Consider the following 13,582-nt stretch of genomic DNA (forward strand, 5'->3'; position numbering starts at 1 on the left):
AATCCAAGAATTTTAAAACATGGAAATGTAAGATTAGGAAAAATCCAATACAAGAGTAAAATAATATAATATATATAATGAAATGAAAAAAATTTTTTTTCTCTAATGCATAGCTAAAATTTATCTTCAAGGAACAAGAGAAAACATTTACTGATTTAATGAAAATACCAAAGCAAAGCTAATGCAATGGAATGTTATTCAGCCCTAAAAAGAAATGAGCCATCAAGGTAAGAAAAGACATGAAGGAAACTTAAATGCATACTACTAAGTTAAAGAAGCCAATCTGAAGATGCTACACACTGTATGACTCCAACTAAATGACATTCTGGAAAAGGCAAAACTATGGAGACAGTAAAAGGATCAGTGGTTGCCAAAGATTAGGAGGGAGAGAGGTATAAATAGGGGGAACAGAGAGGATTTTTTAGGGCAATGAAACTACTCCTTATGACACTATAATGGTAGATACATGTTACTATACATTTGTCAAAACCCTCAGAACATACAATAGCAAGAGGGAACCCTACTGTAAACTAGGAACTTCAGGTAACTATGATGTGTCAATGTCAGTGCATTCATTATAACAAATGTACCTCTCTAGTGCCTGATGTTGATTGTGAGGGAAACTGTCAGTGTATGGGGGCAGGGGGTATATGGGAATTCACCGTACTTTCTACTCAGTTTTGCTGTGAACCTAAAACTGTTCTTAAAAAAACAAAACCAAAAAACAAACAAACAAAAAAACCTAGAGCAGCAAGTAATCTTTCAATAATTATACAGAGTAATAAAAAATCAGTTTGAATTTTAGATAACTGATCTATTGATATCATTTCATATTCAATTATACTGAAAAATTAAAATAAGAGCACATGGGAATTGGGGAGAAAAAAATAATTTTTAAAAGTAGTCAAATATTTGCTGCAAGTGGAATGAATAAGTCACACTAATTTAATTAAATGAAGCAAACAGGGATAATAACCTTTAGAAAATCTGACCGGTATACGGCACAGTGATTTCAATGATCTGCAATTCCTAAGTATTAGGGAAATCAGCTGACGGATCTACAGTCACCACCAATTTTTTCTAAAAGTGCATCTCACGCCAAGAGGTGCCAAAATATAGGAATTGGAGCAGTACCTATTAAAGGAGAAGAGACCAGGGCTGCCAATTATAGCCTGCACTCTAGATTCCATATCTACTAAAATAATGGGACTAAATCAGAGGGAAAAACATAACAAACCTTGTGCACTGAAAAAGCTGCAGAGAGGCAGGAGCAATTATGTAGCTGAGGACTGAGAAACCGAAGAAAGATCCAAGAGGAACGGATCATGGGAACTCGCATTGCGATAAAGAAGCTAAAATAAGCTAGTGAACATCAAAGGGGAGACGTTTGCCAACCTGTTTCTTCCAGGAAAATGACTCCTGGGATTCAATCTGAACACTTAAGTGATAGAAAGATGTCATTTTATTTTGTTTGAATATGGAAACTTGCTGGAGAATAAATATGACCTCTTTTCTATATCACTCCTTGAAAATAAAAGTAATGTAAATTTTTAGTAAATTCTTACAGAGACAGAAGCCAAGGAATCTCCTTTTAAATAGGAGAAGTTTAAAGAGGAACGCTAAGGATGTGAATTTCTTGAAGAATGTGTTATGTAACTGTGAGGGAGAAGAGTAATTATCACTTTAATTAATTAGGGCCCGGTTGTTGCTCCCTTGTGAAAGATAATCCTTGATTAAAAGTGTCAGTATGTAAAAATATTGACTGATATTGAAATGTAAGAGTGTGAAATTTCAATTAATTGTAAAAAATTAGCTTGTACTATCATTTACCAATAGACACTAATGATTCTCGGAGACTTGGGACATACAAACAAATAGTTAGAATTGACAGTGGACACGTAAACAGGAACAGAATGAATCCACTGATGGTTCATCCCTCAGAATAACTAGCTCCTTTGGCCTTTTGTTTTATGTCCTCAATGCAGAGGTTAACGTTAAGTCCTAGCAATTGTTTTGTAGAGGAAGGGAATAGATAGCACAACAGGAAATAGAAGAAGATCAAATAATATTTTAACAACACACAGTGCTTTCATATTCAACAAAAATGTTCCAACATATATACATTTTATACTCATGAAATCATAATTTATGCCTTAGCAATTCCATAGCTGGAAGCCTTATTGAGACTCTTTTCCCCTCTGTGCCTAGAAAGAGCTCCCAGGGGACTATGAAGGAAGAAGCACCTTCAAACTTGAAGCCTATTATCAGACTAGGCCAGGAGGTGAGTGGCCAAGACAGACTCTATCTAAATCTACCTGAGACTGATTCCTCCAATATAAACTGTTTTCATGATTCCATTTTCTGAACTCAAAGTGTGATATGCCTCTATTTCTTTTTCTTCCCTCTCTCTTTTTCCTTGGCTTTATCAAAATTAGATGCCAAATAACATAATGGGATATTCTTTTGAAGAAACTGCTTATGGTAGTAAAACAAAACAGAAAACCCCCAAAAAACAAAATTTTAAAATTTATCTTTGACTTTAGATGTGAGACTGATGCCCAAAGCAATGAACTCACTCTTACACCTAAACAAGCTATTTAGTGTCCACAGGCAACAACTTCTGCACTTAGAAAGAAAAAACAACCATCTACCACATCGGATTGGCGTGAGGTATAGGAATAGTATATGTAAAGAAATGGCACAGGGCCTAAAATTTGGTAGACACGCAAGAAAGAATGGCTATGATTTCATTGTTTTTAATTGTCATTGGTATTGTCAAAGAAGAGTATCTCATCCAAAATTCTGAAATTTTCCCTAACATGGAAACCTTCAGTCATGAAAAATATCCTGTCATGCTCACTTCAAAACAAATGCAAAACTGTGACTCCTTGAATGACACCCATCAGCTAGAGACAACATAAGTTAAACCTACATCATCCACGGCTCTCCCTGACTTCAGTACTCCCAGCACACAGTATAAAGGGAGAAAATAAGTCTGTAATATTTAGGCTTACATGTGAAGACACAACTGCCCACACCACTGATAAAACCTGATAGCAAAGTAATTTCGACGATGAAGCAAGAAAACAGCAGGCAGATCTGGGAAACACTGTGGCCTTGGGGCTGCTCTTTATCTTCTCCCTAAAATGAAACCAAATGTCCTGATGCTCTCCAAAGAACACAGTTAAGTAGAGTTTTCCTATCATTTCCTATTTTCATGCTGGTTATATGGTAGCAGGGCAGAGGGGGGGCACAGAGTGTTAGAAAATCTTTATCATGTTCAACAACATGAAATTGTACGAAATTTATGTTCTTCCCTTACCAATCAAGTTATTCTATGCTTAGCTTTTATAAAGAGTAGGAAAAATTAGCCTTTAGGTAATTCTTTAGCTCCCCATTTCACTCCTTTTAAGAGCTCCTTAGTAGTTAATTAAATAATCAAGAAATAATAGGCTTGTCTTCCTATATTATTTCATCTTGTTTACTGGCTTGGCATAGTTGGTGAGGTAAGGGAAAGCTTCTTTGTTTTACTAAAGTGGAAGACATTTTCGTGACCAAGGGCGAGCAATAACATCAGGAAAAATCATCATCTTTCCTCTTCCTAGAGGAGGTATTATATCAGCCTGTTACTGGGGATCATCACAGCGAACCAACATTTTGCAATAGTAACAGTGAAATGTATCCTCATTAACATTTATGACAATTCCCCCACTCTCCTCCACTAGAACTCCTCCACTAGAGCTGGGAGAGAGGAAGAGGAAGAGGAAGAGGGCCAGGTGCTTGGTCCAGCTAGATTAGTAATGAAAACCTAGACAGAACACCAGATAGGAGAGTACACAGAGGAGCTTTGGAACCATGAAGGTATCTTCCCAAGAAGGTATCAGAGAGAAAGAGGAATTATGGACAGGGAAAATGAAACAAGGCATAGAAAAGAAATCAAGGGCTTATTTCTTTTTTTTTTTTTGCAGTACGTGGGCCTCTCACTGTTGTGGCCTCTCGCGTTGCGGAGCACAGGCTCCGGACGCGCAGGCTCAGCGGCCATGGCTCACGGGCTCAGCCGCTCCACGGCATGTGGGATCCTCCCGGACCGGGGCACGAACCCGCGTCCCCTGCATCGGCAGGCGGACTCCCAACCACTGCGCCACCAGGGAAGCCCAAGGGCTTATTTCTTAAATAGCCAGGACTGATTTAACTCTAAGGACATAAGGTATGCATATGGGACTGTACCCCATCTAAACAAATAGGTATCAGTGTCACATGACATGGAAGAGAAGTATATTTATCTATGGATGTTCTCCTGAATTGTTACTCATCAAATGTAACTGAAAAATCAGATAGTCTCTGGCCACAACTAAGCCCTCAGTCTCGATGGCCCACACAAGGTGGAAAACTCGTTTGATGATACTGGCAGCAACATGGGTCAAACATCTAATCTTCACTCCTCTCCAATGCCCTTTAGATGCCAATTCTTCAATCTGGTATTATTTAGAATGTGGTCCTGTGATTATCCACCTCAGTATCACATGAAGTGCTGAACATCCGGATTCCTGTGTCTGAGCCCAAACCCGCTGACTCAAAATCTTTGCAAGAAGAGAGCATTTCAAGGCCTCAACCTGTGAATAAACCTCTTTTAAAAGACTTCTTAGAATACTTTTAAATAGTGATTCAAATAATTCAGAATCTGGTAATTTAAAACACTATACCTGATGACTATGAACGCTGACTGCTGAAAACGTAGATCCAGTCCTACCATGAGATCAACATTCAAGGGTATATAGGGTCCTCAGCTTCAGAAAAAAGAACTTCTGCTTTACTGAACCCAGTAAACACAGATAACGTCAAAATACTGCCCTGCTACCACATGATTTGCTGTTTATTTTCGCTGATCTTAAAAACACTGATCTTTAGTTTTGTTTTTGTTGCACATTAGCCATGGTCTGAAAATTTGACTTTAGTATTTGACCTATGGAGATGCCTATAACTTCCTTGATACAATAAAATGGAATGGGGAACCATGCATATTTTTAGGGTTACCTATTATCTATACAAAACATTGGGGAAAAATAAAGCTCCATATTAATAAAGCTCTGCTTCTAACACATTTGAAATGTGTATTGCTGTCATTTATACGAATATGGCCTCTGTCCTCATCTTAGATATCATCAGCATCCCTAGCAAGTCCCAGCTGGTGCCCCATTACCAGCACCAGGTAAAAATCGTTCGACTTGCCCAGCAGTCTTACGGGTTGACCTTTTTGTAAATAGTTCATCTTAATATCCAAGAAAACAATTCTGCCAATCCCAGAGAGCTCTTTAAAGTGAAAAACCCTAGTTTTCACCTTCCAAGGAACTTGGCTGGGACTATTAAATGCCCCAAATGTCATTATTATTATACTGCCTATACATATCAACGTAACAAACACATAATGAATACACAGACTGTGTGCAATGTACCCGACTGTGGGAAATTAAATGAGATTATAGGATGTTAAATATTTAGCAAAATATCTGCCACACCAAAGCTTTCCTTACCGATTATTATTTGTTTGGGGGATGACTAGTATAAGTGTGATATTTATCATTGCTTATTAGTATTATACTAATAATAAATTAGATGAAGAGAAGGAAGAAGAAGAAGAGGAGAAGAATAAAGAGGAAAAAGCATACTGACCAATATTTATTTTGCATTTACTCTGGGACAGCCATTGTGCTAAGCTGTTTATATGTGTTATCTCCTTGTGTAGGGGGAATGGAGAAATGGCTAACATACAGGGCTTGGCATAAAGGCTTTGATCAGTTATGGAAGATCTCACGTGGGTTTGACTTTAGAATCTATCCTAGACAGCTGAGAAACAATGAAGAATTTTTAAAAGGAGAATAACATGTTCAGATTTGCATTTTAGAAAGGTTATTCTGGCAGTGTGAGGCATAGATTGTACTAGGGAAAGACTGGAGGTGGGAGACCGTATAAACACAAGGCTCTGGTGGTAGTTCAAGTGAGAGATGCTAAAGATCTAAAAAAGATGTGTGGATGGAGAGGAGGGGATGAATTCCAGACAAGTCTCAGAGATAGGTTTGACTTGATGACACCATTAGATGGTGACAGTAGAACTGGAGTGAGGAAGAAAGAAGACATGTTTAGAGCATATCGACCTCACTTCTAATTTGTGAGTAATAATAATATGCAGATTGGTATTCACACAATAATATAGAGCAAAACTTCTAAGTTTCTCACATAACAAAACAACAAATTATACATACAAATTATTATTATCTTCATCATTATCACTATTATATATCTTATCCACCAAGAACAAATGTGGAGAATGGATACATGTATATGTATGGCTGAGTTGCTTTGCTGTGCACCTGAAACTATCACTACATTGTTAATTGGCTATACTGCAATATAAAACAAAAAGTTAAAAAAAAAAACCCAATGTTCCCATTCTAAAGATAGAACCCTTCCATTTTGAAATTTAAAGACTTAAACATAGAAAACATTCCATTAGCTTCTTCTTCCAGAGATATCTCAATGTCTCCCACAACAAACCTCTTTGTTTCCCACAGAAATATTTTCACAATAATGTTAAACACAGAAGGGTATAAATATCCCCCATTTCCCATAATTTTCTAGAATTCTACACAGCAAACAGCACTTAATATGCACAGGCAATGACTGTTTCCTACTAATCTCTTTTCTTAAAAACATACTAATTCAGAGTCTTTCTTGCTTTTGTCTATCTCAAATTATCATTGAAATTGAAAGTTTAAAAAAATGATGTTCTTGCCCTCTCCACAGTAGTGTGCTTCCTGTTACCAAACACCAGAGGGTGCCATTCAGTGAATGCCTGGATTTGGGAGAGGGGGAAACACAAAGAAGGAATGCCACTGCTAATGAAAGAGACTGATTTTTTAGGGTGTACCCTTATCTACCATGAAATATTACCATGGTAACAGCACCAGTAAGATGATTGTATATTTAGGTCACAGTATAAAAGAAGGAGCTTGAACATGTGTGCAGAAAAAGGGAAATGAAATAAAGTAAGACAAGAATATACCAAGTGTAGAAGGAGGCAAACCAGCCAGAACGTGCCTCACACTTTGCTAACTGCAGGCTCACAAAGTCACATCATGCCTTTCAAAGCAAAGGTGGATGATCAACTCTAACTAAAATCAGAAGTTGCCATTCAAACGCAGAACCTTAAGCACCAGCAGCCTTAATACAAAGAGAGACGAACTCGTTTGGAGAGACAACTAGATGGAAAGTTGGGATGTGTGTATTCTGAGGCAGTCCTTGGTTAGCTGCATCACAATGGGAAAACCTCTTCATCCACTTCAACGCTTAACATGAGTTAAACTGGATAATATCAAAACTCTCTTTCATCCTTTAGCACCAGACAAAAGAAAATCTCAGTGTTGCTATAGGTGAAAATAGCATCAGCCAAAACATCAGGCGATTTCCTTGCCCCTGTTTCCCTCTGCAGAGCAGTCACTGATTAATCAGAACAAGCAGTTTGTGCCAACTAAGAATCTAGTTGGTGATGAATCTTTCTTGCTTAGGGTTTAGGGGACACAACAAAAATATGCACAGTTGAACTAAAAGAATGAGGAGAACATTGTTGGACTCTGAATACCACAGTTGTGATTTCCCCAAACACAGAGGAAAATGTGCACTACAACTATTCATCAGCACAGTATAAGACAAAGACTGGAGTCCAACACGCTTATGTTTGAATCCAGGGGCTACGACTTACTAGCTGTGTAGTCTCGGGCCATTACCTGACCCCTCTGAATGCTGGTTTCCTGATCTGTAAAATGGGGACAATAACATCTACTTCATAGGATTGTTGCAATGAGAAAACTGATTCATCTATTCACTCATTCAACAAATATTTAATAAACTCCTAGGATGTGCCAGACACTATCTTAAACAGTGGGGATAAAGCCCTGACAGAATAGATGATATGACATATGTGAGGTGCTTAGGACACTTTCAGGAACTTAGAACACACTCTATGAAAATGCATTTCCAAGGAAAACGACCTGCTTCCTTTGTCCCACACAAAGTACACACTATCACCACCACTACTGCCATGTGACCAAGCTGAGCTTTGGGGTATGCAGTCAGTACACTTGCTCTGACACTTTCTTAGGAAAGCAGTCCCAACATCTGCTCAATGAACCAAAGGTAGACAAAATGGGGACAGGTGACAGGGAATGAAAGCCAGGTGGTAACAGTCATGAGGAGGATATATTGACAGTGTTTGATATAGAGAAGTCCACTGAGGAAAACAACACAGGTCCGCATCATAAAATGCCAACCCAACTCAAATATAAGGTTAAATGAAGAAAACCAGGTCCCTCAAGGGAACTGTGTGACAAAATGTTTGTCAGTCTCTTGGAGACTGACATTACTCCTACTGAGTAAACTGAAGTAAGATTAAGATAAGAGTAAGAGTGGAGTTTGAGTGGTCATATTTAGACAATTACTCATGGGCATTCTCTCACAGGCATACCGCAAAAACTGACATCGGTGATGGAGGTTATTACAGTGGCTGTTAATGGCATGCCCACAGATTCTCGCCCTCATTTTTTTCATCCATTCCCTCTTCAGTTCCTTTATTCTATTGCCCCCTCTTCTTCCTCTTTTGCACTTGCTTTAACTTTGTTCACTGCTGTGGGTCAGAGACCCATGTGTCTCCTGATCAGCCTGCCTGTCCTCCTCCGTTAAAGTGGGTGCCATACCTTCCCTGCCTTCCCTGTGAGCCAGCAGGCTGTGGTCTGCTGTTCTCTTCAAAACTCTAACACTGCCCTCCCTCTTCCTGTGCCCTGGGCCCTGGGGGCTGGCTACCCTGAAATTAGAATTGTAAAACTGCCACTGAATGTACATCCAAGTGCCTGATGTTGGGGGTTATCTGGGCAAAGAAGGAGATAGGATCATGTTTGGAGCAATGTGGTTTTTAAATGTGAAGATAGCAATCTCTGCCCCCTATGCTGACAGACCGGGGGGACTCCTTCCAAAGCGACTTTTACCAATGTTTGACTGCTAGTCTCTTGTACATCCATCCCTGAGAGCTAAAATTCTGTGGTTCTCTTGAACTTAAACTAGGGTAGGGATATTCAAATCGACCTATTTTCTCACTCCATCCCCCCCACCCCCAGACACTCTCAGACACTTACATAAACAAACACACCTTTCTTTTGTAGGAAGACCAAGCATCTGTCAGGAAGCTCACCCTTAAGTTTTGGGTCCACGGACTTTACCCCACTCCCGCCCCATTTCATTCACAGAGTTTTAAAACTGTAAGCGGAGGTGGCTGGAATTTCCATGCCTTTGTAGGGTCAAGTTTTACTCTTCAGTTTTAATTGGCAGAATTGTTTAGCCTAGTAAAGCATATAGAGTCAACAGAAGTTGCTTATCCTACTGCCACAACTGGACACATTACTAATAACAGTAACAACAATAAAAGTTCACATGGCATTAACTTATTACTTCTTGAACCCTTAGCTGCCAAATCCTGCAAAGCTGCAACACTGTTGGCACGAAATTCTTCCATCCATTTGCCAAGAGTCTCAAAAGTCCACTTTCTGAACTGCAGCCTAATATTCTTACTGTGATCAACTGGTTTACTTCTATGATTATGACCTTGTTGTCATCACCCTGAAGATCACACACACACCCCCCTAATTGCAGTTTCTTAAGTGTGTCATCATCCTTATTATTTGCTTATCAAGGAAAATGTACTCTATATATCTCCTTGCTATACAGATTGCCAAAAATGCATATATATACAGGCTGCCAACAAAATACAATGCGGGGCCTTTGGGGCACAAGGCCGGGCTGAATAGCTGGAGTTTATGAGCTGCTCACTTTCAGGGCCCTCTCAAGACTGGTAAACCCGAATGGCCTGCAGTGAAGTGAGGTGCTGGTCCACTCCAGCGCCTGGCCATCTGAACTTCCCCAGAGAAAGGCTGCCCCCCCAAGGCTGGGCTCTGCCCGAGGCAGGTGCTGAGGGTCTAGGGCGCCGCAGCATCGGGTCCCTCAATGCTCTGCGCAGCCTCCGCCGAGCTCGAGCGCTGGGCCTTTTCCCTCAGTGTCTCTCCCCACCCCACCCTCAACCCAAATTCAAGTTTTCCCCAGGCTTTTCCCATTGCCCCACTGTTTCTCTCTGCAGTCTGGGCTGGCTCCCCGCGCCTCTGGCCCAGCCCTCGGAGGAACCAAGGCCACCGGCCGGGATCGTGCTATGGAGGTGGCCATTGCTGCCGGCACTCGGGGCAGTCGAGCTGGGGGCTGCGTGACGGAGCGCGGGCGGGTGTGCCATACAGCATGTAGATGCGTGTTTGTGTCACTGACTGCGTGTACTAGGGGACAGGCAAACTACACGAACCCACTGCCACCCAGCGCTAAGAAAAAGAGCACGAAAAGCAAAACAAACCAAAAAAAGAAAAGATGAAAGGGAACTAGAAAGTCAATGCAAAGGATTCCGGAGCTTGAGGACCTGGAGGCACCGTGCTCTGGATGGGCTCGCCGCGCCTGGCTGGCCGACTTGGAGCCCTTGGCCCTCCGTCACAGACATGCTGTGGCCGTGAACTAAGGACACGGTCGGGCAGCTCGGGTGAGATGTCAGAGGACAGCTCTGCTTGCCTTAAGGGTTTACCTCCATTTCTCTGCTCTCCTCCCGCCTCTCCGTCCCGAGTGACTCCCCAGAGATATTTCCATACAGGCAACATCGGTCTCAAGGCTTGGGTCTGACGAGCTCGGCAGACGCTCCTGCGGACGATTTTGTGGCTCAAAGCAGCCTCGAAGACGGCGACGGGCAGGAGGGTAGAGAAAGTGATGGGGGCGCTGGAAGGAGGCTGAGGCAGTGGGTATGTGCTGCTTTCTGAGTCAGTGATTTCGGGGAATCTTGAATCTTGACCTCTTAAGAGCTCTCCTAGGCATGCAGCCTCCTGCCCCGCGGGGGGCGCCCCAGGGGTGCGGGGGCAGAGCGCACAGGTGGAATTTCTGCTCGATCTCCCCTGCGCGGGCTTGGACCGCACCTCGCAGGTTCCGAGAGCTACAAGTTATCTGCGATCACCCGGGTCCTCAGGTGTGGACTGCGAGGGACACTGTGGGTGCAGCTGTTCGCAATTTGTGACCCCGAACCCCGCCGGGGTGGCCCAGAGCCCACTGTGAGGTGGCTGTCGGCGAAGCCCAGGCACAGTCCGGGACCTCGCGGGCTCCGGGCTGAGACCCTGTCCTCAAGTCGAGGCAGACAGCTGACCTCGTGTGCGGGCCGAAAAGGGATGGGGTTGCAGAAAGCTGCCTCCTCCTCTGTCCTGGGACCCTCTCCTCATTCTTATTCCCCTGCCCTTTGGCCACGCTCCTTGGACCGCAGTACCAAGCCTCTCTCCAGCGACTTGGCGCGGGCGCCCAAAGGACAGTTCAGAAGGCGGAAACAGGGGGCCATATGGAGCCAGAGGAACTGGGCCTCCACCCCAAACGCCTAGGAGACGTGGCCAGACCCCAGGCTGGAAGGAACGTGAGGGGTAGGAGAGGGCGAAGATCTCCCGTCTTTTCCTTGACGGCCTGTCGGGGAGGAGGAGGAAGTCGGGTGACAGTGGAGGGAATGGCGGGCTGGGAGAGGGAGCGATGTCACGGCCGGCGCGGCCCCCAGGCTACCTTTGCCACCTTCCTCCGGACTCAGTGACCCGCGAAATCGCATCCTTGTCCTGCGCTCTGCCTCTCTTGCCCCTTCTTTCCAGACCCGCCATCACTGCCCTCAGTTCTCCAAGCCCCAGAAGCCAAAGTTTCCTTTCGAGGATCTGCACTTGTGGAGGAATTCTCCAATTCCTTAACACCTGACCCCTCCGCGCCCGCTCCTGGCAACTGGGAGGGACCCCGCGGCGCCAGGGTCCCTGGAGCTGGCAAGCAGAGAGCTGAGCAGCGCGCTGTCCTTACCTGCCGCCGGATTAGCTCCAGGTGCCACCCCGGGCTGCAATATCCCTGGTGCGGGCTGGCGGGATCGTGGAGGAGCCCCTCGCGGGTTCGGGGCTCACCGGCCGGGGAGCGAGCTGCGCTGCGCTCAGAGTCCGAGGCCAGGCGCCGGCTTGCTTTCTCCCTTGATCTTGCAAGCGAAAAGGAAAAGATTAGCTGGTGCCGCGACACCCGGAGGGGTGGGGCGGAGGAGGCGGGGGGAGAGCGGACCTGAAGGCTCAGGCCAAAGCTGCGAGGCTCGGGCGCGCGCTAGCAGAGTCGCGCACCCCACACCCGTCCCAGTCACTTGACGAGTCTGAAACCCCTTGGCGGTGTAGACTGGAGTTAAAGTGACACCGCCCCCGCCCTCCACACCAGAACACCAAAGGAGAAGCAAAAAAGGAGTTTCAAACCTGGCTTTCACAAAGAAGCTGAGTCTGGAGAGCAAAACCGAACAGAGACCTGGCTGGACTGGCGAGCTGGGCGGGATTCATTTCTTCACCAAAGTGCTTGGGGAAGTAAGGGAAGTAGTAATTAGTGTAGGGGCAACTAATTACTAATTAGTTCGGTTCCTCTGGCGATCTCCTAGTGGAATCTGCAGTTTCAAGGCTCTGGCCAACCCTCAAGCTGGCGCGTGTGTGCGTTCGTGTTTGTGTGTGCGTGTCCGTGTGTGTGTGTGTGTGTGTGTGTGTGTGCACGCGCGCACTCGCTGGAGCGGGTCTCTGCGCCCGGGCACCTTTGGTATAACAAGAGAGCGTGCGTGTGTTCGTGAGTGTGTGTTCGATTAGCTGCAATGGGCGAACAATTTCTGGAGAGAACATTTACAATTTTCTTTCAATATGACAGGATTAGTTGTTCCTCCAATGAAATCTTTTCTGCTCTCTGATTTGGCGGTTCTTCTGAGCAAATATGACAGCCTTTTCTCCAGGCTCCTTTCTGCTCCTTTCCACGTCCATCCCCAGAGCCAAGCTCTCCATCTGCAATTTCTACATCAGAACGTTTACAGTTACTACCACCACCCAGTCCCATTCCTGCAAGTATGATTGCTGTAAAGGTGACATGACATATTGGGAAGGACGCGGTGTTGCTTTTTGATTGCTGAAGATGCTTAAGCCCAGTTTTTCCAGGTGGGAAAATATTAGAATAAATCCTCTGTGCTTTGTAAACATATAATCGTGCTGAACTATTCACGGATTATTTATTTCTCTGGGACACTGGCAAATGTATAAGAGGAAGAGGTAATTTTTTCTTTCTTATTTTATACAAGGGTCAATGCCCATGTTTCTTTGACTAATAGGCGTTAGATTACAAAGTATTTATGGTGCTTTATGGAATTTGGGATCTCCACGAAAAAAATTAGGATACAAACTTTTTGTGTTAAATCAGTCTTAGGTTTTTATTTTTTCATTTTAATGAGAAATCCATTCCAAGAAGAATACTCATTATTTTTAGGTACTAGTCCCAACTGATAAAGATACAGTGATATGATTCTAAAGTATAGTTGAGAACAAGACTTGCTTTTGTGAAAGTATGTGTATATAAAGATAACATCAGTGTACGATACGTTATAAGGCTACATTTTCTTTCATCCACCTTCGGCAATCAAATGAAAAAAGCTGAAATC

At 43.5% G+C, this 13,582-nt stretch overlaps 1 protein-coding gene across 2 annotated transcripts in view; it reads right to left on the reverse strand.

Annotated features, from left to right (window-relative positions):
• CHRM2 (cholinergic receptor muscarinic 2) overlaps nt 1-12,639 on the reverse strand; it is a 157,756-nt gene extending 145,117 nt beyond the window's left edge. The window contains exons 1-2 of one of the 2 annotated variants that reach the window (XM_060305266.1): nt 12,372-12,639; nt 11,944-12,109 (exon numbers count right to left, since the gene is read on the reverse strand). Coding sequence is in view for 1 of the 2 variants with exons in the window: in XM_030853929.2 (XP_030709789.2) it covers nt 10,661-10,733 (73 nt within the window). In the remaining variant the exon portion in view is untranslated. Of the gene's footprint in view, nt 1-10,660; nt 11,216-11,943; nt 12,110-12,371 lie in introns of those variants that run through there. The other variant, XM_030853929.2, reaches the window with a different exon arrangement.
• Nucleotides 12,640-13,582: the final 943 nt, after the last annotated feature.

This window comes from Globicephala melas, chromosome 9 (assembly GCF_963455315.2).
Source record: "Globicephala melas chromosome 9, mGloMel1.2, whole genome shotgun sequence".
NCBI classification, from domain to species: domain Eukaryota; kingdom Metazoa; phylum Chordata; class Mammalia; order Artiodactyla; family Delphinidae; genus Globicephala; species Globicephala melas.